We start from the raw sequence: 26,077 nt of genomic DNA, 5'->3' as shown, positions 1-26,077 counted from the left end.
CAAAATGGTGATCATGTGACCTTTTTATACCATGCAAGGGTTTTGTTTTTGTTTTTAAATTTTATTTGTATTTGTCAGAGGATGAGAGAAGCACAAGCAGGGGAAGAGGCAGGCACAGGGAGAAGCAGACTGTCTGTTGGCAGGAGCCTGATGTGGGATCGATCCCAGGATCCTGAAATCATCACCTGAGCCAAATGCAGACCCTTAACCCATGTCCCAACCATGCAAGAGTTCTTAATTAGCCCTCCTGCTAACCTCTTGGAAAACAGTGACTATTTGATAAAACCACATGCAATTAATTAAGTCCCAGACATTTTACAACTCTGTAAATTTAGAGTTTAGTGCAAAGAAGGCTGATTAGGGAAATGATTTTTTGGGAGGAGTGGCTAGATGGGGAATAAGGTTGTAGAGAGAAAAGTTATGTTTTTACTGCTCTGTACAACATTGGCCAGCATTTTCTCATTGGCCACCTTTCCTCATTTTTCTCTTCTGATTGGACTGTCATTCTGCTGACTCCTTCATTAATGAATTAAAGAAAACTCTGATGCATGATTACTGTCTGTATACAAATTAATATTTTTAACCATTTAGGGACTTTTGCTGACAAAACCACCAAGCTTTGCTCTAAGTCACTGAGTCTCAAGATAAGATAAGCAGTGGTTTAGCCAGTTGCTTTGCAACTCTCAGTGTTGACTGCCAGTTTCCCATTCCAGAATGGGGGAAGCCTGGTTATTCTCATCTCATGGTGATTCTGTGGCAGCCCTACAGTTTTGCTGCCAGTTAATTGTTTGTACGTTTTTGTGTGTTCCTATCTTCTTCCTTTTCTGGTGATGAATAGTTGCAGATAAAGGTGACATGCTTAAAACACAGAAGATATAGGTCCTATCATTTATCTTACAAAATCTGTTCAGCAAGATATTTCACATACATAGCATATTCTGATCTATGGCTAGACATGATAATGGTCTGTAAGGATCTTTGCCTTCCCCTGTTTTTAAAATGAGAATTTTAAAATATCCTGTTACTCTTTTTTTTTTGTATACTTTTGAATATTTATTACATTGGAGATGTTTCAGTATTTATCTATTCATGGATAGCAAGATGATAAGGAGTTCTACCTAGACCTGATATGACAGGGAGGGACTTTGCATTCAGAGTACTATAGTCCTATGGCATGACTTCTGGATGAAGTAGTTGGCTATGACTTTGGGTTGTCTCCTAATGGAGGAGAGGTGAATGCATTTTTTTCTTTCATTTGTTCATTCTTTTATTCAACAAATAGTTATTGAATGCCCTCTATATGCTAGGCACTATTCTAGTTGCTGGAGCTGTAACACTGGGTAGGTCTAGTATATTAATCATTATATCATGTTGGGCCTGAATTTGTTTGAAGTTAATAGTTAGTTAAGGAGGATGTATAGGATAGGTAGTATAAGAGGTGGCATGCCAGAGGAATACAAGTACGTTTTGTTATCTCCCTGCACTCCCCTCTTAAAGGGTTGTGTATAGGCCAAGGATGTTAGCCCCTCACCCCATACATGTTATCATCAGTTAGATCAGAGGTGGCCACCTGATCTAGGGTCAACCAGCCCACTGGCTTACCTTAGCAAATGAGATCCCCTCTCTCAGGAACTTGGAATTGGACATGGAGAAATGGGATTATATAGTGTTTGGGCTCTCTTGATCATAGGAATGTTTTGGCCATGTAGAAGTAAAGCAGAGAGGGTTGTCTTTATATATAAAGAGAGCTGGGAGCTGAAAAGTATTAATGGCAAAATGAAGATCCCTTGAACTCCTGCTGTTCAGATCTATACATTTATTCTCTGATTTAATTGCTTGAATTTTCTTTGTGTTCTGTGATATGTGCTTCTACACTTCCAGTAAGCCCCCTCCCCATCTTTTTGGTTTCTGTTACCTACAACCAATGATTTCTGATGAAATAACTTTCCAAAATTATTTTATTATTTCAGAGATTATGATATGATGTTCAACCTCAACTGGGTCCTCCTGCTTTCAAAACTTTGCTTTTAATATATGTAACCATATGAGACCCTAAATAGTTTCAAAGTTAAGTACTTTGACTTTAAGGGTCAAAAATTAAGTACTTTAATAGGGTTTTGGCTATATAGTTCCTTTGTCTAAAGTACCCATTTGTCTTATCTTGTTCAGGAAGTTCTTCTCTCCTTTACTGTTTTTAATCTCTATGAACTTCTTTTTCCTTTCCTTCTTTCTCCTCTCTGACTTGAGGCAGAATGAAATATTTGTTTCTCATAGTACTTTGCATATTGTAGCACTTACAAACTACATTAGAAAAAACTGTATCTCCTTTATTCTAAGCCTCTCAAGGATTTGAATCATCTTATTCATCTTAGTCTTTTGTATTTGGTATAGGGCCTAACACAGAATAGGCTTTATAATCCTTGACTGATTGTTTCTTTAACCATTGACTCTATTAGAAATTAGTTTGTAATTAAATTTGAAATCAGTGAACTTAGATCTCAGTTTGAACATGTATCAAGAATTAAAATAACATTTTAAAAATAAAAATTTGCAGTATTTTGCCAAACCCTGCTAATGCCATATGGAGATTTTTAAAATGCTATTTTAATTTTGGCAAACTTTACTTACCCACTATAAGTTTATCTTTGAATTCTCTTATTGAAGGGATGCCAGAACTCAAATTATAAGCCATATTTGCTGAGTTTTGTAATATTTCAGATACAAACTCACAAACTCCCACAAACTGTCACATGGTTTCTATCTTAAGGCATGTTTTGGCTGAAGTTTATTCAAAACAGATTTGAGTTTAAATTAAACCTAGAAAATTTGTGTTACAAGGCTTTATTTAGCATAGCTCTAGAAAAGCAACTATATTCGAAGATAATCTCCTTGTCCTCAAGGTGATAGTCTTTTATTTAAAAAAAAATTGTGTGGACCTGTCTATAACCTAATTTAGAAGTTTAGGGAAAAAATTGCTAATTTAACTCTAAAACTGTATCTTCTTTTTTTGCTTAGGTCCATTTTATTTTGTTTTACTGTTTTAGATTTTTACTAAAACAGTAACTAAAACACATGAGACTTAAAGATATTTGAACTATGTCTTTCTGAATGGTAGAAACATAGCACATTGAACTTCTTCAAGTGAATCTGTCCCTAATTTTTTATTTGTAGCACTGAGGATATTGAAAATGCACATCTCTACTTTTTTCATTGTAAACAAGTCTTGGATTTGACTGAGCAATGTAGAAGAACACTGATGGAACCACCACTGACTACATTGAATATACATCGATTTATTAAGACAATGGAAGCTCCTCTTCTGGTATGTTTCATATTTTATTTTATTATTATTTTTTAAGATTTTATTTATTTGTGTTGAGAGAGAGAGAGCAGGGGGAGGGACAGAGACAGAGGGAGAGGGAGAATCCCACCCGACTCCATGCGGGGCATGGAGCCCAATGCTAGGCATGGAGCCCAATGCTAGACTTGATGCCATAACCCTGAGATCACGATCTGAGCTGAAACCAAGAGCTGGTGGCTCAACCAACAGACTGACCCAGGAGTCCTGTATGTTTCTTATTTTAATACATTAGGTCATTCATATGTAAAATTTATTGGAATTATGCATTTTACTTAGATGAACGCTATCTTTTCCCCTTTCCTTAGACCTATTTCATTCATTGAGGGGGATTTAGGAGTATTTACTTATTAAATGTAGAATAGAAGATACACTGTTCGTGAGATGACATTTTAATGCCTGGAAATTGAAATCCAAATATAACCATGTGTAAGTGGAAATATTCTGTTGTAGTTTTAATGAACTGTGACCACTCCAAGATCACAAAGACCACATCATGGTTAAGGAAAGACCTCTTTTATGAACGTTTTTTTAAAAAATTATTTTTATTAACATATAATGTATTATTTGCCCCAGGGGTATAGGTCTGTGAATTGTCAGGCTTACACACATCACAGCATTCACCATAGCACATACCCTCCTCAATGTCCATAACTCAACCACCCTCTCCACCCTCCCCCAGCAACCCTCAGTTTGTTTTGTGAGATTAAGACTCTATGGTTTGTTTCCCTCCCTATCCCATCTTGTTTCATTTTTTCCTTCCATACCCTCCAAGCCCCCCACTCTGCCTCTCAACTTCCTCATATCAGGGAGATCATATGATAATTGTCTTTCTTTGATTGACTTATTTCGCTCAGCATGATACCCTCTAGTTCCATCCACATCATTGCAAATGGCAAGATTTCATTTCTTTTGATGGCTACATAGTATTCCATTGTATATATGTACCACATCTTCTTTATCCATTCATCTGTTGATGGACATCTAGGTTCTTTCCATAGTTTGGCTATTGTGGACATTGCTGCTATAAATATTCGGGTGCACGTTTCCCTTCGGATCACTACATTCTTTAATTTCTTGGTTGACCCATTCATTCTTTAGTAGGATGCTCTTTAGCCTCCATGTATTTCAGTTCTTTCCAACTTTCCTCTTGTGATTGAGTTCTAGCTTCAGAGCATTGTGGTCTGAAAATATGCAGGTATGATCCCAATCTTTTGGTGCTGGTTGAGACCTGATTTGTGACCAGGATGTGATCTATTCTGGAGAATGTTCCATGTGCACTAGAGAAGAATGTGTATTCTGTTGCTTTGGGATGGAATGTTCTGAATACATCTGTGATGTCCATCTGGTCCAGTGTGTCATTTAAGGCCTTTATTTCCTTGTTGATCTTTTGCTTAGATGATCTGTCCATTTCAGTGAGGGGGGTGTGTGTTAAAATCCCCTACTATTATTGTATTATTGTCGATGTGTTTCTTCAATTTTGTTACTATTTGGTTTATATGGTTGGTTGGTCCCATGTTAACGGCATAGATATTTAAAATTGTTAGATCGTCTTGTTGGACAGACCCTTTAAGTATGATATAGTGTCTTTCCTCATCTCTTATTATAGTCTTTGGCTTAAAATCTAATTTATCTGATACAAGGATTGCCACCCTAGCTTTCTTTTGATGTCTATTAGCATGGTAAATTGTTTTCTGCCTCCTCACTTTAAATCTGGAGGTGTCTTTGGGTCTAAAATGAGTTTCTTGTAGACAGCATACTGATGGGTTTTGTTTTTTATCCATTCTGATACCCTGTGTCTTTTGATTGGGGCATTTAGCCCATTTACGTTCAGGGTAACTATTGTGAAAGATAGGAATTTAGTGCCATTGTATTGCCTTTAAGGTGACTGTTACTGTATATTGTCTCTGTTCCTTTCTGGTCTATGTTACTTTTAGGTTCTCTCTTTGTGTAGAGGACCCCTTTCAATATTTCCTGTAGGGCTGGTTTCGTGTTTGCAAATTCTTTCAGTTTTTGTTTGTCCTGGAAGCTTTTTATCTTTCCTTCTATTTTCAATGATAGCCTAGCTGGATATACTATTCTTGGCTGCATATTTTTCTCATTTAGTGCTCTGAATATATCATGTCAGTTCTTTCTGTCCTGCCAGGTCTCTGTGACTAAGTCTGCTGCCAATCTAATATTTCTACCATTGTATGTTATGGACTTCTTGTCCCGAGCTGCTTTCAGGATTTTCTCTTTGTCACCAAGACTTGTAAGTTTTACTATTAGATGATGGGGTGTGGACCTATTTTTATTAATTTTGAGGGGGATTCTCTGTGCCTCCTGGATTTTGATGCTTGTTCTCTTTGCCGCATTAGGGAAATTCTGTACTATAATTTGCTCCAATATACCTTCTGCCCCCTCTCTTTCTTCTTCTTCCGGAATCCCAATTATTCTAATATTGTTTCCTCTTATGGTACCACTTCTCTCTCGAATTCTCCCCTTGTGGTCCAGTAGTTGTTTGTCTCTCTTTCGCTCAGCTTCTTTATTCTCTGTTATTTGATCTTCTATATCACTAGTTCTCTCTTCTGCCTCATTTTTCCTGGCAGTAAGAGCCTCCAATTTTAATTGCATATCATTAATAGCTTTTTAAAATTTCAACTTGGTTAGATTTTAGTTCTTTTATTTCTCCAGAAGGGGATTTTATTTCTCCTGGAAGGTTTTCTCTAATATCTTCCATGCCTTTTTCAAGTCCAGCTAGCACTTTGAGAATCGTCATTCTGGACTCTAGTTGTGACATATTACTAATGTCTGTATTGATTAGGTCCCTAGCCTTCAGTACTGCCCCTTGTTCTTTTTTTGTGGTGAGTTTTTCCACCTTGTCATTTTATCCAGATAAGAATATATGAACGGGAGAATAAAATACTAAAAGGGTGGCAAAGACCCCAGAAAAATGTATGCTAACCAAATCAGAAGAGACCCAAAACCAGGAGGAGAAGTAAGGGGGAGAAAAGAAATAGAAATGGGGAAAAAAAAAAAAAAAAAAAAAAAAAAAATATATATATATATATATATATATATATATATATATATATATATATATATATTACACTGGTGAATAGAACAGAGCCACCCACTTGATTTTGGGTGTATTTTGGTCTCTTAGAAGAAACTCCCTCCCAAAATTTTAAAGAAAGAAAAACTTACGTATATATACAAAAATAAGGGTAAACACAATGAAGGGGTGGAATATGACTGTAAAGATGAAAATTTTAAAAAAACTCTAATAAAGGAATTGATAAGTTGGTTGGAAAAAGAAAAAAAAAAAGAATGTGCTCAGGCTGGAGACTAGAATAAAGCCATGTGCTAGAATTAGGGTAATTTGATCTCTTAGAAGAAATTATATCCCAAAATTTAAAAAAAGAAACCTATATGTATACAAAAAATAAAGTCAAATACAATGAAGGGATAAAATATGACTGTAATAATGAAGGTTTAAAAAGATTTTTTTTAAAAGAAAGTTATTGTTAAGATAAACTAGTTAAAAAATGTTACAAGAGGAAAGAGGAAGAGTTAAAACAATAGAATAAGCAAAAAAGTAAGATTAAAAACAATTTAACTTTGGGGCGCCTGGGTGGCTCAGTGGATTAAGCCGCTGCCTTCGGCTCAGGTCATGATCTCAGGGTCCTGGGATCGAGCCCCGCATCGGGCTCTCTTCTCCGCAGGGAGCCTGCTTCCTCCTCTCTCTCTGCCTGCCTCTCTGCCTACTTGTGATCTCTCTCTCTGTCAAATAAATAAATAAAATCTCTAAAAAACAAAACAAAACAAAACAAAACAAAACAATTTAACTTTGCAAGACTAAAGGATTATGGGGAAAAAACCATGAATCCTATGCATTGCTTTCCCCTAGCTCTGGAGTTCCGCAGTTCTCCTTGATTAGTCAGCTTGGTCTTGGCTGGAGGTTCTTGCTGATCTTCTGGGGGTGGATCCTTTTGTAATGATTCTCAAATGTCTTTGCCTGAGGTGGAATTGCACCTCCCTTGCCAGGGGCCAGGCTATGTAATCTGCTCCGGTTCACTCTTGGGAGCTTTTTTCCCCTGAACGCCTTCCATACAGCTTGGGTATGAAAATGGTGGCCTCCCAATTTCTGGCCCAGAGGAGCCGAGAGCTCGGGGCCCCACTCCTCAGTGCGCCCTCAGAGAAAAGCAGTCAGTTACTCCTGTCTTCCTGGTCTCCAGCTTCGCTCTGTGCTCACCTGGCCTGTGACTGAGCATTTTTATCCCTGGCGCATAGCTCCAATTTGGAGTCTCCAAACTCAGCAGATTCCTGCCACATGTTCCTGTGCCACTCCTCCTGGGGGAGGATGGAGGGGGTCTCTCTGGATTTGCCACTTGTGGAGTCCCTGTTCAAAGAGCAGTGCCTCGACTGTGCTGGGGATCACGGTTTAAGGTAACCCTGAGCTGAGAGCTCACTCCTCGGCTCTGTCTCTGTAGTTAGCTTCCCTGCTCTGTGAGCTCTGTTATACGCAGACACCCCTGATCTTTCTGTGACCCTGCAGGACCTGAGACCTGAGACCACACTGTCCCCACGAGCGCTCCACTCTGCTTTTCCTCTGGAGCGATGTCCCATAGTGGAGCAGACTTCTAAAAGTTCTGATTTTGTGCTCCGCTGCTCCACTGCTTGCTGGGAGCTGGCCCCTCCCCCTGTGGTCTATCTTCCCGTTGCTTCGGATTCACTTCGATGCATGTCCTACCTTTTGGAAAGTTGTCGATTTTCTGTTCCTAGAATTGCTGCTCTTCTTCTCTTCCATCTCTTGTTGAGTTTGTAGGTGTTCAGAATGGTTTTATAACTATCTAGCTGAACTCCTGGGACCTGATGTCATTTCAGTCTGCTACTCCTCTGCCATCTTGCCTCTCTGTCCACTTTATTTTTTAAAGATTTTACTTATTTGTCAGAGAGAGAGCACGAGCAGTGGGGAGGGGTAGAGAGAGAGAAGCAGGCTGCCTGTGGAGCAAGGAGCCCGATGCAGTACTCGATTTCAGGATCATGGGATCATGACTTGAGCCAAAGGCAGATCCTTAACCTACTGAGCCACCCAGGCATCCTGAATGAGCCATCTCTAAAGCAGACCTTTTGCCTCCTGTCCAAAGGCCCTGCTAATGCTATGTGAATCAGAGATGAGCTTGCAGATACACAATCAAAATAAGCGATTCTTGTTATTTTAAACCATTAGGTTTTGGAGTACTTTGCTACACACACACAGTGATAGATGGTCAGAAAACACCCTTTAGGTGATCTTATCTGTTTCTATTGCATTAGCTATACTGAGTCTCCAATCTGAACTTTCAGGTTAAATTTTTCTTTGGATTTCCTGATCCATATAATTAACTACTAATTAGATGTATCTCTCCTTAAGCTTAGTATGCCCAACATCTATGTGTTGTCCTTGTCCACCATCTGTTCTTTCTCCATTATCCCTTAATTTACTATCCAGTCATTCATAGCAGAAACCTGGGAAATCATTCTCAATTCCTGCATCTCCCTGCATCTAATTTTACATCTTAAATATCTTTTGAATTCTTCATTCTAACAGCCAATGCCTTAATTGAGGTTTTCACCATCTCTCGTATTCTATTTTAGTAATAGTAACTGAACTGGTCTCTATACCTCCCTTCCCCCCCCGCCCCCTGCCACTCCTTGTAGTTCATACTTGCCATTGCTGGTAGAGTAATATTTTTAAACACACGTGTTAAAATATTTTGTACAATTTCTAAATGGTTCCAATTCATTTACAGAAGAAAGCCACACTTTCTTAGGAAGAGGTAATGGTTTTTAATGATTTGGCTCCTTGCCAGATCTCCACCCTTACCGCTTATTCCTCGTTTTCAGTTTTTAATATTGAATTACTGATTGTTCTCCAACTATTCCTTCAGGTTGTTCTACCTATTCAGGCTTTGGTATAATTCAGTTCAATGTGGTTGTAGGACGAGGTCCCTACTTTCTTGCTGCTCATTGGCTGGTGTTGCTCTTAGCTTCTACAGGCTGTTCTCAGGTCCTAGCCACAGGGCCTTCTCAAAAAATTGCAGCTTCTTCCTTCAGAGCCAGCAGGACAATCCCATTGCATTGTGCCATGACAGTTTCTATAGTGGAACCTAATCAAGGGAATGGCTATCCTAGGGATTGGGATTATGCAAGACTGGTGCACCAGGAATCTCAGGGACCATTTTGGAATTTGACCTATCATGGATAAATATCAATTTTTCTCTAGAAACTTTTAGGATTAAAAAAAAAATCCTCAATAATTGCAAAGCTTGCAAGAAGGGATCTTTTTTTTTTTTTTTTAAGATTTTATTTATTTATTTGACATAGAGAGATCACAAGTAGGCAGAGAGGGAGAGAAGCAGGCTCCCTGCCAAGCAGAGAGCCCGATGCGGGACTCGATCCCAGGACCCCGAGATCATGACCTGAGCCGAAGGCAGTGGCTTAACCCACTGAGCCACCCAGGCGCCCTGCAAGAAGGGATCTTCCTGTGTATCCACTTTTATCCACTATTTGGTTATTCAGTAGGCTCTTTCAGTCTGGCAATTTATGTTCCTTCAGTCATGGGAAACTTTTGTGTTTATTTCAGTGATGATTTCTTCCCTTCTTTTTTCTCCCTTCTCTCTTTCTGGGACTCCTAGTTGGAGTCTTCACCTTTATTACATTTTCTCCCATTTTCCATCTTTTGCTGTGTATACTTTCTGGCAGATTTTTTCAATTTTAATTTTTATTTCTTTATGGATGCAGTATCTTCCCAACACCTGGAGATTATCAGGGGTGGTTTTCTGAATCTGCTTCCTGAATAGTCTGTGTTGTCTCCATGTTATCTGCTTTTCTCTTTGTTCTGGGTTCTATCTTTTATGTTAGAGGCTTCCCTCAGATGCATGTTACTCCTTGGATATCTGTTTGTGATTTAGAATATGAACCTTAAAAGCTGATTGGAAGTTCTGGTAATGTACATGAGACTTGTTAATTCTGAACTCTATAGGGTGATTGGACCTGGGCTGCCTTTTGGAGAACCCTAATGTCAGTATCTTCAGGCTTTTTCTTGGGCTTAATGATTCTCAGAAAAGGATCTTCCCATTTTCTGCCCAGAGGACAGAAGTCTGGCCGCTTTTATTCTGGGAAATGAGTGGGTAGGGAGGTAGGGGCATCTTAGCATTTGGTTACTTAATCCCCCCACTTTTGGCATGGTATTCACACTCTGAGATTTTCTGAAGTCACCCCCAGATTTCTTCTGGTGTGAGGGAGGAATAGTTGCCTAAACTCAATGGAATCGGGAGGGGAATCTCAGTATCTAACTCCTCCAAAGCTTTTACGTGTATTCCTCCTTATTTCAGAGCCTTCCTGCCACTGCCCTCCAGTATTTCTCTCCTGGTTCCAGAGATACCAGGCACTGACAAACCCTGAGCAATTTTAGGGATGCTGTCTGTTTCTTAGCTTTCTCTCTCCTGGCTTATTGTTTTGCTTTGTTAGATTCTCCTAAGTCAGTTATTATTCTGTTCTCCAGCTTCCAAAAAATGTTTGCCATTTCTCTTTTCCTTTCTTCACATAAGTATGTTTATCTCCTTTAAAGAAGATCTTCCTGGGGCACCTGAGTGGCTCAGTGGGTTAAGCCTCTGCCTTCAGCTCGGGTCATGATCCCAGAGTCCTGGGATTGAGCCCCGCATCAGGCTCTCTGCTCAGTGGGGAGCTTGCTTCCTCTCTCTCTCTGCCTGTCTCTCTGCCTACTTTTGATCTCTGTCTGTCAAATAAATTTAAAAAAAAAAGAAAAGAAAAGAAAAGAAGATCTTCCTGCTATAGTTTTCCTGGGATTACTGGAGGGAGTAAATTTAGATGTATGTAGGGGGCGCCTGGGTGGCTCGGTGGATTGGGCCGCTGCCTTCGGCTCGGGTCATGGTCTCGGGGTCCTGGGATCGAGCCCCGCATCGGGCTCTCTGCTCTGCGGGGAGCCTGCTTCCTCCTCTCTCTCTGCCTGCCTCTCTGCCTACTTGTGATCTCTCTCTCTATCGAATGAATGAATAAAATCTTTAAAAAAAAAAAATTTAGATGTATGTATTCAAGCTGCTGTCCTAACTCAGATGTTCCTCTTGTTTTGTAATGCGTCATTACATGTTAAATTTTTATATGAAAGAATTTTTTCCTCATTCCATTTCCCTTGAAATATCTCTTTATCAATACTACACTATTTTATTTATTGTTATTTTAAAAATTTCTTTATAATGCTCTTATTCCTTGTGGTTGTGATTTCATGTTTAACTCCTTGTAAATATGTTAGTTTTATAATGCTTAAAGTATATAGGTACATCAGGAGGATTAACCTTAGGAAATAATGAGGTCATTTCTGTCACTATTGGATTTATTTCATAGGCTTGTGTTTGTTTTTTTAACGCATGGCTTTATTAATAAGAATTAGAGTTTAAATACAAATGTTGGAACCCTGTTTTCACACAGTGAAGACATTTCTTTTTTTTTAAAATGAAGACCGAAGTTGCTGAAGACCCTCAACAGGTTTCAACTGTTCATCTTCAACTAGGATTACCACTGGTTTTTATTGTTAGTCAGCAAGTGACATATGAAGCTGATAGAAGGACTGCAGAATGGGTTGCTTGGCGCCTTCTGGGGAAAGCAGGAGTTCTACTCTTGTTAAGGTATCTTAAACATTAAGTGTTCACTGTATTTAGCAAAACACTAGAATTTTTCTCTTTTAACATATGGTAATATATTCACTTGTAAATAAACTTAGATCTCTAGTAAATTTTAATATAGTTAGAACCAGTTGCTGAGCTAAAGTCTGTACATTAATTATTAGCTTGATTAAAATTTAAACCTTTAAACTTCACTAAATGAAGATGGAGATGGAGACTGGAACATCTAGTCTCTATTTATATCTAAAATATCTCAGACTCAGTAAATTGTAATCTTTTTCATAAATTGTTTTTAGTGTAAGAACTTATAGTTTCTTTTATGTTGACATCCTGGATGACTGTTCTTCAGATCAGCCATATAAAACATTTATTTCCATTTTGAAAAAGGGACTCTTTGGAAGTGGACATTCCTCAGCGTGCTAATGTGGTCTTCAGAAGAGCAGAAGAGGTTAGTTATTTTATGTATTGCTCTACAATGTCTGCTTATTTAAAGAAGGTTCAAATGTGTGGTCATAAAATAATATAAGCTTATTATAGAAAACAAATTCTATAAATTGCCACTATTCAAAGATTATTGCTGTTAACATTTTGGTGTTCTTTTTTTTTTTTCCATTTGTTAGTCTGTCTCTTTTCTCATGTTCATATATATATATATATATATAATTAGGATCATGCTATATTATCCTACTTGTCACATAAAATTATATCTAATTACTTGCTATTGTGCTATGATGCCTGCCTCTGTACACTGTTTTGAATATCACTGGTTCTTTCCTTTGGCTAAATTTCTGGAGGTGAAGTTTGTCAAAGGAAATGGGATTTTTTAAGGCTGTTAGAATACATCGTCAAATTGCCCTCCAGAAACCAGCAAGATTTGGAATTCCTTGTTGCTCATACATCTTGCACTACTGAGCATCACCATGTTAAAAAAAAAAAATCTTCTCTATCCACAAAGTTCCTGTTTTAATTTGCATATTTTTGATTACTAGTGACCTGAACATTTTTTTTTTATGGTATTTTGTTTTCTTTATTTGTTTATTTTTTCAGCGTAACAGTATTCATTGTTTTTGCACAACACCATGCTCCATGCAATACGTGCCCTCCCTATTACCCACCACCTGGTTCCCCCAACCTCCTACCCCCACCCCTTCAAAACCCTCAGGTTGTTTTTCAGAGTCCATAGTCTCTTATGTTTCGCCTCCCCTTCCAATTTCTCTCAACTTCCTTCTCCTCTCCATCTCCCAATGTCCTCCATGTCATTTGTTATGCTCCACAAATAAGTGAAACCATATGATACTTGACTCTCTCTGCTTTACTTATTTCACTCAGCATAATCACTTCCAGTCCTGTCCATGTTGCTACAAAAGTTGGGTGTTCATCCTTTTTTTTTTTTTTTTAATAAACATATAATGTATTTTTATCCCCAGGGGTACAGGTCTGTGAATCACCAGGTTTACACACTTCACAGCACTCACAATAGCACATACCCTCCCCAATGTCCATAACCCCTCCCCCTCTCCCAACCCCACCTCCCCCCAGCAACCCCCAGTTTGTTTTGTGAGATTAAGAGTCATTTATGGTTTGTCTCCCTCCCAATCCCATCTTGTTTCATTTATTCTTCTCCTATCCCCCTAACCCCCCATGTTGCATCTCCACATCCTCATATCAGGGAGATCATATGATAGTTGTCTTTCTCCGATTGACTGATTTCACTAAGCATGATACCCTCTAGTTCTATCCATGTCGTCGCAAATGGCAAGATTTCATTTCTTTTGATGGCTGCATAGTATTCCATTGTGTATATAAACCACATCTTCTTTATCCATTCATCTGTTGATGGACATCTAGGTTCTTTCCATAGTTTGGCTATTGTAGACATTGCTGCTATAAACATTCGGGTACATGTGCCCCTTCGAATCACTATGTTTGTATCTTTAGGGTAAATACCCAGTAGTGCAATTGCTGGGTCATAGGGTAGTTCTATTTTCAACATTTTGAGGAACCTCCATGCTGAAGCTGAACATTTTTTAAAGGCTTATTTCCCGTTTATTTGCCTTTGTAAATTTCTCTTAATGTTCCTTTTTCTTATATTTTTCTTAAAATTTTTCTTAATTATTAAGAACTCTTTAATTCTGCACATTTCAAAATATTATATAAATATGTAAGTGATGGGTGTGTTTTTGAACTGCCAGCTTAAAAATACTTTTTTTAATTTACCTAAGTGATCTCTATACCCAACATGGGGCTCAAACTAATGATCCCAAGATCAAGAATTAGGTGCTCTACCAACTGAGCCAGCAGGCCAGTGGCCCCTGCACTGCCTGATAATTTAAACTTAAATTCTCTTGCCTAGGGCTATGGCATGAATACCAGGTCAATGGTTAGAAAACTGGACTCTGTTCCTTTGGTTCTGGGACCGGGTTAATGAATTAACTTCGCCAAGCTCAGTTTTCTCGTTTGTAAAATATTCGTAAAACCTTCCCTTATAACTTACAAGAAATTTATAAGACAAAATAGGAAAATACTTTGAAAACCGTAGTATTATTCAAATGTAGTATGGGGCGAGTATGCTCTGCTTTTTGGCTAGGTCATGGAAAGAATATTTCTGAAGCTGTTTTTTTGCTGATAGATCATGATCCTTAAATAAGAAGTAATAATATTTATTATTAGGAAATAGGTTTTTTGGAAAAATTAAAATTCATGATGGTTTCTGAGTTTTGATGTCTTAAATTATTAAAATATAGTAAAATATAGTAATCGCTAAAATATAGTAATATAGTAATGTATAACATGCGGTAAGATAGGTAATAAGATAGCTGTCTCTGTGAAGATATTTTCTGTAAAGGAGAGAAGAGTCTTTTCTATGAATCTCTTTATTGAATTCAATGTAATTTTTTTTAACCTTCTCATCAGGGCAATAATGTTCATTCTGGGTTTGTATAATCATTCTTTCTCTCTCCTTTCCAAGCAAAGGGTTTGAGGATCCTTAAAGTGTAGAACTGGTTGCATAGATAGTATTGTATGCTTATATTACTGTATTATAAGTCTTGTATAGTGAGTTTAAAATATATCTTTTAGTATTGTTCTTCAGAACAATACTAAACAGAACAGTTCTTCAGAAATTTTTTCCTAGGGCACTAATTAGCAATATAGTATTAAGAATTTATGCTATAGAATCTTACTGACTAGTTCAAATCCCACTTTGTAACTCTGGGCAAATTACTTGATTTCTATATGTCTCTCTCTCTCTCTCTCTTTTTTCATTGTAAAGGAGGGTTAATAATAATACTTTAATGAGTTGTTGGGTCAGTATATTAAAAGAAATAATGGAAAGTGCTAAATTAGCACGGGATCCAATACATTTGTAAGTGCTCAATAAATACTAATACTCATCCATTTATCCTTTCCCTAAGTATTTATTGTGTACCTGCTTTGTTTCAGGCACAGTCCTAGGCTGAGGATATAGCAGTGAACAAAAGCAAGTTTTTGCCCTCATGGAGCTAATATTCTAGTGGCAGGAGACAAATACAAAACCAGTATAGCTAGAATTTCAGATGGTGTTAAAGACAATGGAAAAAAAAATCAAGGTAAGGTGAGAGAGTAGTCTTGGAAGACCTCACTGATTAGTAACAATAAAGCAAAGGAATATGCCTGTGGATATGTGGGGAAAGAGTCTTCTAGGCCGAGAGGACACACGTGCAGAAGCCCTGAGAAGAAGAGTTGTTTGTGTTTCAGCATGGTATTATGAGGGATAGTGTTAATGCCTAGGATATTTCTTAGTACCTGAGTTTTTAAAAGCCATTTTTTAATTCCTTTCTTCAGAGCTTTTTTTTTTTAATAAAATCAAACAAACTGAAAAGTAGAAAAATAATGAACAACCATATACTTACTACCTAGATTCAGCAATTAATATTTTATCCTATTTGCTTCACTTGTCACTTTTTTCTGAAACATTCCAAAAAATATTAGATATAATGACATTTACCCGTAAATATCTAGCATGAAACTCTAAAAATTATTGTTGTTCCTCTATATATAACCACAATCTTATTATCACACTTAACAAGACTAACAGTAACTTGTTATAGTGTAATCTCATAGCCAGTTCATACTCAAATTTTCTCGTCTTAAAATTATTTTCTGTAGATTTTTTTGTGATTTAGTTAAGGCTTATGAATTGCATTTGGTGTGTTTCTTAAATGTCTCAATGTCCTCTTTTCCCCCATGATAGTGCCTTTTAGATAAATGGGCCAGGGTTTCCATATTCTGGATTTGTCTTTCTCCTTTTGCTTTTGTCTGCCTTGCTCCTTTGTTCCCTTATGTGTTCTAAAAACTGGAAGTCAGATTGCCTAGCTCCATTAAACATTCTGGGTAAGAATGCTTCTCACTTCTGGTTCATTTGTATTTTATCTTATCCTAACGTGGAGGATGTCTGGTTTTCTCACATAATGATGCCACCTTTGATTACTGAATTAAGGTAGAGACAGTTAATTCTCTCCATCATAAGATGCATTTCCCTTATCCAATTAGCAGATAAACTGTACATAGAAATGCAAACAAAACCACTAGAGATACCAGTAGTCACCCCCCAGAGTGGCTAAAAATTTAAGAAGTAACAATAGCAAGTGTTTGTAAGAAGGTAGAGTTACAAGAACTTTTGGTAGGAGTGAAAATTAGTATAATGAAAATTGGAAAAATATCTGGCAGTGCTTCCTAAAGCTGAGGCTACATATATATCATGTGAACCACCTGTTTCATTCCTAAGCATTGCCCAGCAGAAATGTGTATACATGTGCACCAAAAGACAGCTATAGTAATGTTCCTAGCAGTTAGTATTTATAATGGTCCAAAGCTGGAAATAACACACGTCCTTAAGCAATAGAGTGGATAAACACATATATGCATATGGTACATACTAGTATATTCATATAATGAATTCATCATTGGAAAAGAATAAACTGCTTTTGAATGTAACATGGATATACCTCACAAATAGTGTTGAGCAAAAGAAATGGTCACAGAAAGATTATAAGCTGTATATAATTCTATTATATAAATTCCAAACTGGCAAAATTTATAGATGGTGATGAAAGTCAGAATAGTGATTACCTTTGGGGGATAGTGATGACAGAGAGAGGCAAGGAGATGGCCTCTGGGTGTGCTGGTAATGTTCTGTATCTTAACCTGTGTGGTGGTTATATAAGTGTATCAGCTCTGTAAAAATTCATCAAACTATATACTTACAATTTGTGTTCTTCTTTTGTGGATATTGTATTTGAATAAAAAAGTTTATTTTGACTTTAATCATTATATATTTTAACCCCATTATTATTTCCACAGAAGTAACAAGTTGCTCACTTTGTAATATTAAAAAGATGAATATGTGATATCAAAGAACAAACACACTTAGAGTTATTTTATAGCTTTATTCTCATGCACGGTTATAGTCAAGAATGATTTATTAAAATAATCTAGTGGCTTAAAATTTCATGTTTTTAAGATGTGATAGTTGGGTATTAGTGAAAGAGATTACAATGGAATAATCTCAGTGGGTTAGATTTGGTATTCTTAAAATACCTGGGGCAAATTGTAGTTTTAAATGTTTATAGCTAAATTTTAGCAGAATCATTATTCAAAATGAGATACTATTTTGAATATATCTGTGGAATATCTAAATAATTTTGATTGGTTCTGTTTATGATTAAGTTGTGTGTGTGTGTCTGTGTGTGTGTATTCCTTTTATATTGAGTTGGGACATGCTGTATGAAATGTTGCAGACTTCAGTATAATATAATTATGACAGGCAAGTGAGACTTCTAGTTGTTTTTTGCCTTTTTTTTTATTAGTATTCATTATCTTTAGATAAAATATGCTTAGGATACTTTTCGTAATGATTATGGAATTTCCTTTTTTGTTTTATTTATTTTTAAAACTGAAGTTCTAACGATTTAATTTCATTTTAGTATCAAACAAGTAAAACATTTTTATTAAAATGCTTTGGTGTATTTTTAGTCATGATTTTAAAAATGAATGTATTTCTAGGGAGTGCCAGTAGAATTTTTGGTCTTACATGATGTTGATTTAATAATATCCCGTGTGGAAAGTAATATGCACATTGAAGAAATACAAGAAGATGAAGATGAGGACATGGAAAGTCCAGATATGGGTAATAAGTTTTGTGATGCTCCTTCTCCCTCCACCCCCCATTGGTGCTTGGCACCCATAAGATCAGTGAAATTTCACTGAACTTTCTCATAGAATGTTTTGACAGTCAAGACTATGAAAAAACCTGGAGAAACCTATTTTGAATAATATCTTATCAAGTTGATTTGGTAGAAAAGGTAACGATGCTATATTTTGTTGAGTGTGATACATTTCATTGTTACATGCCAGGCTTCTAGCTTTCCACATCTGTGCCTTTATCTTCTAAATCAGTTCTTTCAGCCCTCCTGGTCTCTTCCATGTTTAAAAAAAATGACTCAGGAGCCACAACTTGGTATTTTACTTTTCTTTTTCCTATTAGGATTATGAAATTCCAGTAAATATTATTGGATTTGTAATTGTAAATCTGATTATTGACAATTTGGGAGTAAATTTCAGTAACCTTTAAAACTTCTTTCTTAACCCATTTCATTCCTTTATGTTTTTGAAGTATTCTATAGTTTCAAGGCTGTTCTCCTACATGTTATTTACTTTGATTGAGTTGGCTGATGTCCCCTTCATTTTGTAGATGAAGAATCTGTGGTTTAGCAGGGAAATGTTGGAAGAAGAGGACAAGAATGGATTAGAAAATAAGAAAGGGGGCGCCTGGGTGGCTCAGTGGGTTAAAGCCTCTGCCTTTGGCTCAGGTCATAATCTCAGGGTCCTGGGATCGAGCCCCGCATCAGGCTCTCTGCTCAGCGAGGAGCCTGCTTTCTCCTCTCTCTCTGCCTGCCTCTCTGCCTACTTGTAATCTGTCAAATAAATGAATAAAATCTTTAAAAAAAATAAAATAAGAAAGAACTGGAAGGAAATGATAATATGTGAGTAAGAAGGAATAATATAGTAAATAGGAAAATAGGCCTTTATTAATTTTGGTATTGAAGTTGTAACTTGTTAGTGTCATGGAATGTGGTGTTTTAAAGTTCCTTTAAGTTAGTGTAGTATAACTTTTTTTTTTTTTTAAATATTCTATTTATTTGACATAGAGAAATCACAACTAAGTAGAGAGGCAGGCAGAGAAAGAGGAGGAAGCAGGCTCCCTGCAGAGCAGAGAGCCCAATGCAGGGCTCCATCCCAGGACCCCGGGATCATGACCTGAGCCGAAGGCAGAGGCTTTAACCCACTGAGCCACCCAGGCGCCCCAGTGTAGTATAACTCTTATGTTTCAGATTTGAACACTAAGGGAGAGTTATGTGACTGACTAGAGTCACATGGCTGAAACCTGCGGAGATGCACTGTAATTCAGATCTAGTATTTTTATTTTATAGTATTAGAAATCATATGAAAATAATACTCTCATTTGTAAATTGTCTTCCTCCATTCCTTTCTTTGTAATGTGTTATTATAAAGAATTATAAACTTAGCATAAAGTAGACAGAATAATAGAACAAATCTCCTGGTATCTATTACCTGGCCCCACCCAACCACCATCAACGCATGGCTATCCTGTTCCAGTCACTGCCCACCCCTTATTATTTTGTTGCAAATCCCAAATATAGAGTTTCATCCAAAAAGATTTCCCTGTATATTTCAGAAATATAAGGATTCTCCTTTTAAAATGAACTTAATGAGCACTTGGTTTTTGTATGCAACCGATGACTCACTGAATTCAACTTCAGAAACTAATAATAGAATATATGTTAATTAAATGGAAATTAAATTAAAAAATTGAAAAAATAAACATAAAAAATGAGCATAATTGGGGCACCTGGGTGGCTTAGTTCATCAAGTGTCCAATTCTTGATTTTGGCACAGGTCATGATCTCAGGGTCATGAGATCAAGCCCTGTATTGGGCTCTTTTATGGCTTAGAACCTTCATATATATTTTTCCTTTTGCCTAAGACATTTTTCTAAAAAGTTTGGATTCTCTAGCTGGAATTCTTTGGCTCTCCGAATCTGAATCTCCCTATTACAATCTCTCAGGTACCATTTTCTTTCCTTAAACTGACACAATTTATAACTATGTGTTTATTCAGTGATGAGTTTATTGTCTGACTTTTCTGTAAATAGGAGCTCCACGTGGTCGGGGACTAAGTCTGTTTTGTTTACTGTTTACCCTACTGTCCATCACAGTGCTTGTCATACAGTAGAATTTGTATTTATATAAGTTATGCATTTAAATATACATTAATTTATTTTTGAACATTTTAGATATTCAAGATGATGAAGTGGCAGAAACTGTTTACAGAGATAGGAAGAGACGGTTGCCTTTGGAACTCACGGTGGAACTGACAGAAGAGACTTTTAACATGACAGTAGTGGCTTCTGATAGTATAGTGCTTTTCTATGCTGGTTGTGAGTATGAGTCTTGAGAGTCAGGGATTATTATGTATTAGAGGATTCAAAGTGGGTGGATTTTATTTTTACATTCTGTATATTGCATGTTGTAGAATGACACAGTGTTCATATGTCTCAACTAGACTGCACATTTTGAAATATTTACTAATTTAGAAAAATTACTAATTCATGCTGATGTTTTTAATATATTAACAGTCTTATGGATCTGTAAGACATATACTCCTTTTAACTTCAAGAAAAAGCCCTTCAACTATTTTCCTTGCACTATGAGTGCAGAAAATTAGTTGCGTTTAGAATCCTCTTAAATGATTGCATACTATTGGGTACTGTATATTAGAATATTTCTTATGAAAGATTAACAATTTTGGGAAACCCTATAAATCAGTATGTTTGTAAATGTATAGGTGCGGATGCTTTGGAGATACGCGTATTGCAGTATCTATTGAATTTTTTATTTTAATGTAGGGCAAGCAGTATCCATGGCATTTCTGCAGTCCTATATCGATTTGGCAATTAAATTAAAAGGTATGTAATATGGTATGCATGCTTATTTTCTTGACTTTAAGCTATAGCTATTTGTAAAACCTTATCATGCTAAAGATGAAGAAAACCACGTAAAATTTCACGTTTTATATTTGTGTCTCCAACATTACATTAATGAACCATAAGTTCCAGAAATGCTCAGAAGCATTCATCTTGGTTCTTTTCATGGAACTGTCTTCAGTAGTAGGTAGAGAGCCTATGTATTAAGTACTTGTGGCCACACAGTTAATCCAGTAATCATTTTGGCTGAATTCATTTAGCAAACATTTATTGAGTGCCTACTCTTGGGCCAGTTACTATTAAATATTAAATGAATACTAAATACACTTAAACAAAAATGTGACAGATAAGACCCAATCTCACAGTCTAACCAAAGATCTAAGATCTCAGTGTTCTTAAAGCTGTTTAGTTAGCTCCTTATGGACTGGGGTATTTCTTAATAGCCAAAGTCTTTTAACTGTTCTATGAAAACCTGATCCAGGGGTAGGTAAATAAGAATTCAAGGAATAGGGGCGCCTGGGTGGCTGAGTGGGTTAAAGCCTCTGCCTTCAGCTCAGGTCATGATCCCAAGGTCCTGGGATCGAGCCCCGCATCGGGCTCTCTGCTCATCAGGGAGCCTGCTTCCCTTCCTCTCTCTCTGCCTGCCTCTCTGCCTACCTGTGATCTCTGTCAAATAAATAAATAAAATCTTAAAAAAAAAGGGGGGGGGTGCTTGGGTAGCTCAGTGGGTTAAGCCTCTGCCTTCGGCTCAGGTCATGATCTCAGGGACCTGGGATCGAGCCCCGCATCGGGCTCTCTGCTTAGCAGGGAGCCTGCTTCCCCCCTTTCTCTCTGCCTGCCTCTCTGCCTACTTGTGATCTCTCTGTCAAATAAATAAATAAAATCTTAAAAAAAAAAAAAAAGAATTCAAGGAATAGACTTGAATTCAAGGAATGGGCTTGAATTAAAAATACCTATGCCATCGTTCTAGCAAAGACATAAAGAGAGGTAGGTAGGCATATTAATAAGAGAGAGGTCATGATGGATTAGGATAATGTTTTATAATCATTTGAATAAGAATGTATCATGCTTCATATCTGTAATACACCTTTTCCTACTGTTTTTCTTTGCTATTCTAATTAATTAGGCTTATTCTTTTAGCTACTTTAGGAATTTATCCACCATTTAGTTTTTTGGAGCACTAGCTTACAGGTTCTTTCAGTTTTTAGTAAGTTCTTTGTGGGTAGATACCATATCTTATACTTAGTTCGCTGGACTTGGTATATTGACTTACTTTGTAGAATATTTGGGGTTTAATAATTGTTGAATAAATGAATAAGCTAATAGTATATACCTTATTTATATACTAGGGACTTTTGTGAACTTAAGAAATTAATTCCAGAAAGTCCGTCCTAAATATAACATCTTCTATGGTAATAAAAACATAAGAGATTTTAAAAATCATTTTGAATCATTTTTCCTCAGTTCGTTTCTCAACCACATTTGATCCAACTTCTGATTTCTTCATTACCCAAGTGAAGAGGTGATTAAGTCTCAGATAATGTAATTCCTAATATATTTTTTAAAAATCCAGTTACTCTTTCAGATTCTCCTTCCTAGTTGCAATCTATGGAAAGATTTAAGTTTCTTCTTTTAGGTTCTCCACCCTCATTGGCAAAAAATTAGGAGAAAGAAAAAGGAAGGGAAGAAAAATATAAGCCATAATGAAGAAATAATTGGATAATGTCCCTGAATAATAGAATTATCCCCCAACCCAGCCCATTTGTCAATACCAAATGAAACAGAAACAGATTCCTTTACATTCTTCTCTATTAATGAACAAATAAAGATACTCCCAGGCCCCTCAGTGCAAGGACTCTGAGTTGTATTTGTTTGTAGAATAAAAAAGCAGATAACCAACCAAGACTTGATTTCCTTTTTCATTTAGGACATTCTATATGAGTAACAATCCTTTTAGTAATTAGAGAATCAGATAAAGGGACTGTTTTAGAAGTTCAGGGGGCTTAATGTAGAAACGTGTAGTATGGGTACGCTCTACTACACCGTACTATGCCAAACTGGAAGACTGTTGTAATACTTTGGGCATTTGGTCCTATAACTTTTCATGTTGACTTTGTGGGAGAAAGCCACTTCTTATCTAAGATGATGAAGAATATTTTATACTCAGTCTCCAGGTGGCAGCAAATATCAAATTTTTATACCTACCCGTACCTAGTATCTGTAGCTAAGAGAATCTGGGTTTGTTTGTTTGTTTTGTTTTAAATCTTTAAATTAGGAACACCATTGGAAATTCATGCATTGATCAGGTATCAGGGATGTAATACTGCAGACATCTTAGACTCTACTGGCAGATGAACATGGAAAAGGGACCCAAAAATAGAGCAGCAAAGGAGGTGGGAAAATAAGCTGGTTGGGGAAGGGGTTGCAAAAATCAAGGGAAGAGAGTGTCCAGTAGAAGCCATTCATGCTGATGAGAGGGTAAAAAAGAATGGGCTATAAAAATATCGTTAAGTCTACACAACTGAGTTTTCTACATTAATATTTATAAAATGTGTATTTCCTGTTGTTTAGGCACATCCACTATACTGCTTGCTAGGGTGAACTGTGCAGATTGGTCTGATTTATGTACTAAGCAAAATGTTACTGAATTTCCTGTTGTGAAGATGTATAAGGAAGGCGAGACCCCGGTGTCTTACACTGGAATGTTAGGAACCAAAGATCTCCTAAAATTTATCCAGCTGTGAGTATTTAGCTTCTGCCTCACACCTTTTTAAATTTTGAGGTCTGTAAACTTAATTCCCATACTTTGAAGACATACCTTGAATAGGTTAAGGAGTAAGGAAATGAGATCAAAGGATAAGGTGAAGAGAGCTTATTCCTTCACTTTGGGGGAGGTCGAGGTTGTGTTTAATGAGGGTGTTTTGTTTTTTTTTTAATTAGAATAGTATTTGTCTTTATTTTGTCAGATATTTACCCTGTGGAATATAGTGTTCGCTAGCGTCAGTATGTTTTATTTTTTTTGCAACCTGAAAAGTATCCTTAAAAATTAATTTTGAATATAGCTATCTGTTCATTCAGCAACAGGATTTCATGCCCAGTGAACATAACATCGGTCCAAGAAGCAGAAGAATATTTAAGTGGGGAATTATATAAAGACCTGATCTCCTATTCCAGTGTGTCGGTGCTGGGACTATTTAGCCCAAACATGACAACAGGTAAGGAATTAGGTAATAGTTAAAAATTTGATTGCTAGTTTTTAAAAAAATGAATTAATATATTTTTCAGTGATAAGAGAACTCAAATTACAGAATTTTGAAATTAAACTTGAAGGAAAAAATCCAAGATTATTTAGTTGTTAAATTTATTTATTTTTTTAAAGAAAGATTTTATTTATTTATTTGACAGACAGAGGTCACAAGTAGGCAGAGAGGCAGGCAGAGAGAGTGAGAGGAGGAAGCAGGCTCCCCGTGGAGCAGAGAGCCCGATGTGGGGCTCCGTCCCAGGACCCTGGGATCATGACCCAAGCCCGAAGGCAGAGGCTTAACCCACTGAGCCACTCAGACGCCCCCAAATTTATTTATTTATTTAAAGATTTTATTTATTTATTTGAGAGAGAGAGAGAATGAAAAAGAGAGAGAGAACATGAGGGGCAAGGTCAGAGGGAGAAGCAGTTTCCCTGCTGAGCAGGAAGCCCGATGCCGGACTCGATCCTAGGACTCTGGGATCATGACCTAAGCCCAAGGCGGTTGCTTAACCAGCTGAGCCACCCAGGTGCCCTAGTTGTTAAATTTTGATATAATTCTTTCCCTCTTTTCTCTGTGTAACTATGTATTACATATTTGTATATATTTTAATGTAATTGGGCTAGTGCTGTGTATCTAGGTTAGTATCTTGCTTTTTTTATTTAATATTACATGGGTGCTTTTTTCCCCTATGATTAATATTCTTCAAAATCATCATGGCTATGTATTTGGATGCATATACCATAATTTATTTAACTGTTTACCAACAAATAAAATCTGTCGTTTCACTTTTTTCTTTTTGCTATAAAGAATTTTTAAATTTATGCATCTACCTGTGGAATTTAGACTATTTAAGGTGTATAGATTCCCAGTAGGAGGATAACTTTATGTTTTCTATAAGCTGTGTGTTATATGTGTTATTCATTTTTTAAAAATGGGGTTTTAGTGCTTGTCTAATGAATTACTATGAGATTTTTATGTATTAAGGATATTAGATTCTTGTTATTTTGTTTCAGTTATTGTCCCCCAGTTTGGTTGTTAGCTTTAATAATTTTGTATTTAGCAGTTTAAAATTTGTTTTTGAATGTATTGATTTTGAGATTTATGCACTGATTTCATTTATAGAAAATCTCTATCATCCTTATCAGTTAATAGTCACCTATATTTTCTTCTTGCTTTAATTTATATTCTCTTATACTAATTGTCTTCTTGCTTTGAATATTTTTCTTTTTTTAAAATTTTGATAAAATATATGTAACAAAATTTACTAGTTCACTAGTAAATTCAGCATTTAGTTCACTAGTATCAAATATATTTACATTGTTGTACAGCTAGTCTCCAGAATTTTTTTCATTTTGTAAAACCAAAACCCTGTCCCTGTTCAACATCTCTCTATTTCCCTATTTCCCTAGCCCCTGAAAGCTTCAATTCTACTTTATATCTCAGTGAGTCTGACTTGTCTCTTATTGGCTGGCTTATTTCACTTAGCAGAATGTCTTTAAGATTGAGCCCTGTTGTATCATGTGTCAGAATTTCCTTCCCTTTAGGGGCCTGTGGGTGGCACTGTTGGTTAAGCATCTGAGTCTCCGTTTGGGCTTAGATCACGGTTTGGAGGCTCTGAGCTTAGAGAGGCATCTGCTAGAGTTTCTCTTTCCCTCTGCCTGTCCCTACTCTCTCTTTCTCTCTCTCTCTTGCTCTCTCTTCTCTCTCTCTTTAAAATAAATAAATCTTAAAAAAAAGGAATTTCCTTCTTTTTAAGGGCTAAGTA

At 36.6% G+C, this 26,077-nt stretch overlaps 1 protein-coding gene across 5 annotated transcripts in view; it reads left to right on the top strand.

The window, feature by feature from the left end:
* TXNDC16 (thioredoxin domain containing 16) overlaps nt 1–26,077 on the top strand; it is a 115,295-nt gene that overhangs the window by 54,105 nt on the left and 35,113 nt on the right. For all 5 annotated transcript variants that reach the window (XM_046009812.1, XM_046009811.1, XM_046009813.1 and 2 more), the window contains 8 exons: nt 3,172–3,322; nt 11,861–12,027; nt 12,412–12,472; nt 18,067–18,190; nt 20,378–20,521; nt 20,990–21,049; nt 23,639–23,807; nt 24,146–24,282. In XM_046009812.1, coding sequence (XP_045865768.1) covers nt 3,172–3,322; nt 11,861–12,027; nt 12,412–12,472; nt 18,067–18,190; nt 20,378–20,521; nt 20,990–21,049; nt 23,639–23,807; nt 24,146–24,282 — 1,013 coding nt within the window. The remainder of the gene's footprint in view (nt 1–3,171; nt 3,323–11,860; nt 12,028–12,411; nt 12,473–18,066; nt 18,191–20,377; nt 20,522–20,989; nt 21,050–23,638; nt 23,808–24,145; nt 24,283–26,077) is intronic.

The sequence above is a fragment of the Meles meles genome, chromosome 6 (assembly GCF_922984935.1).
Source record: "Meles meles chromosome 6, mMelMel3.1 paternal haplotype, whole genome shotgun sequence".
Taxonomy (NCBI): domain Eukaryota; kingdom Metazoa; phylum Chordata; class Mammalia; order Carnivora; family Mustelidae; genus Meles; species Meles meles.
Note: the sequence above shows the minus strand (reverse complement) of the source record. Positions and strands in the feature narration are given on the sequence as shown.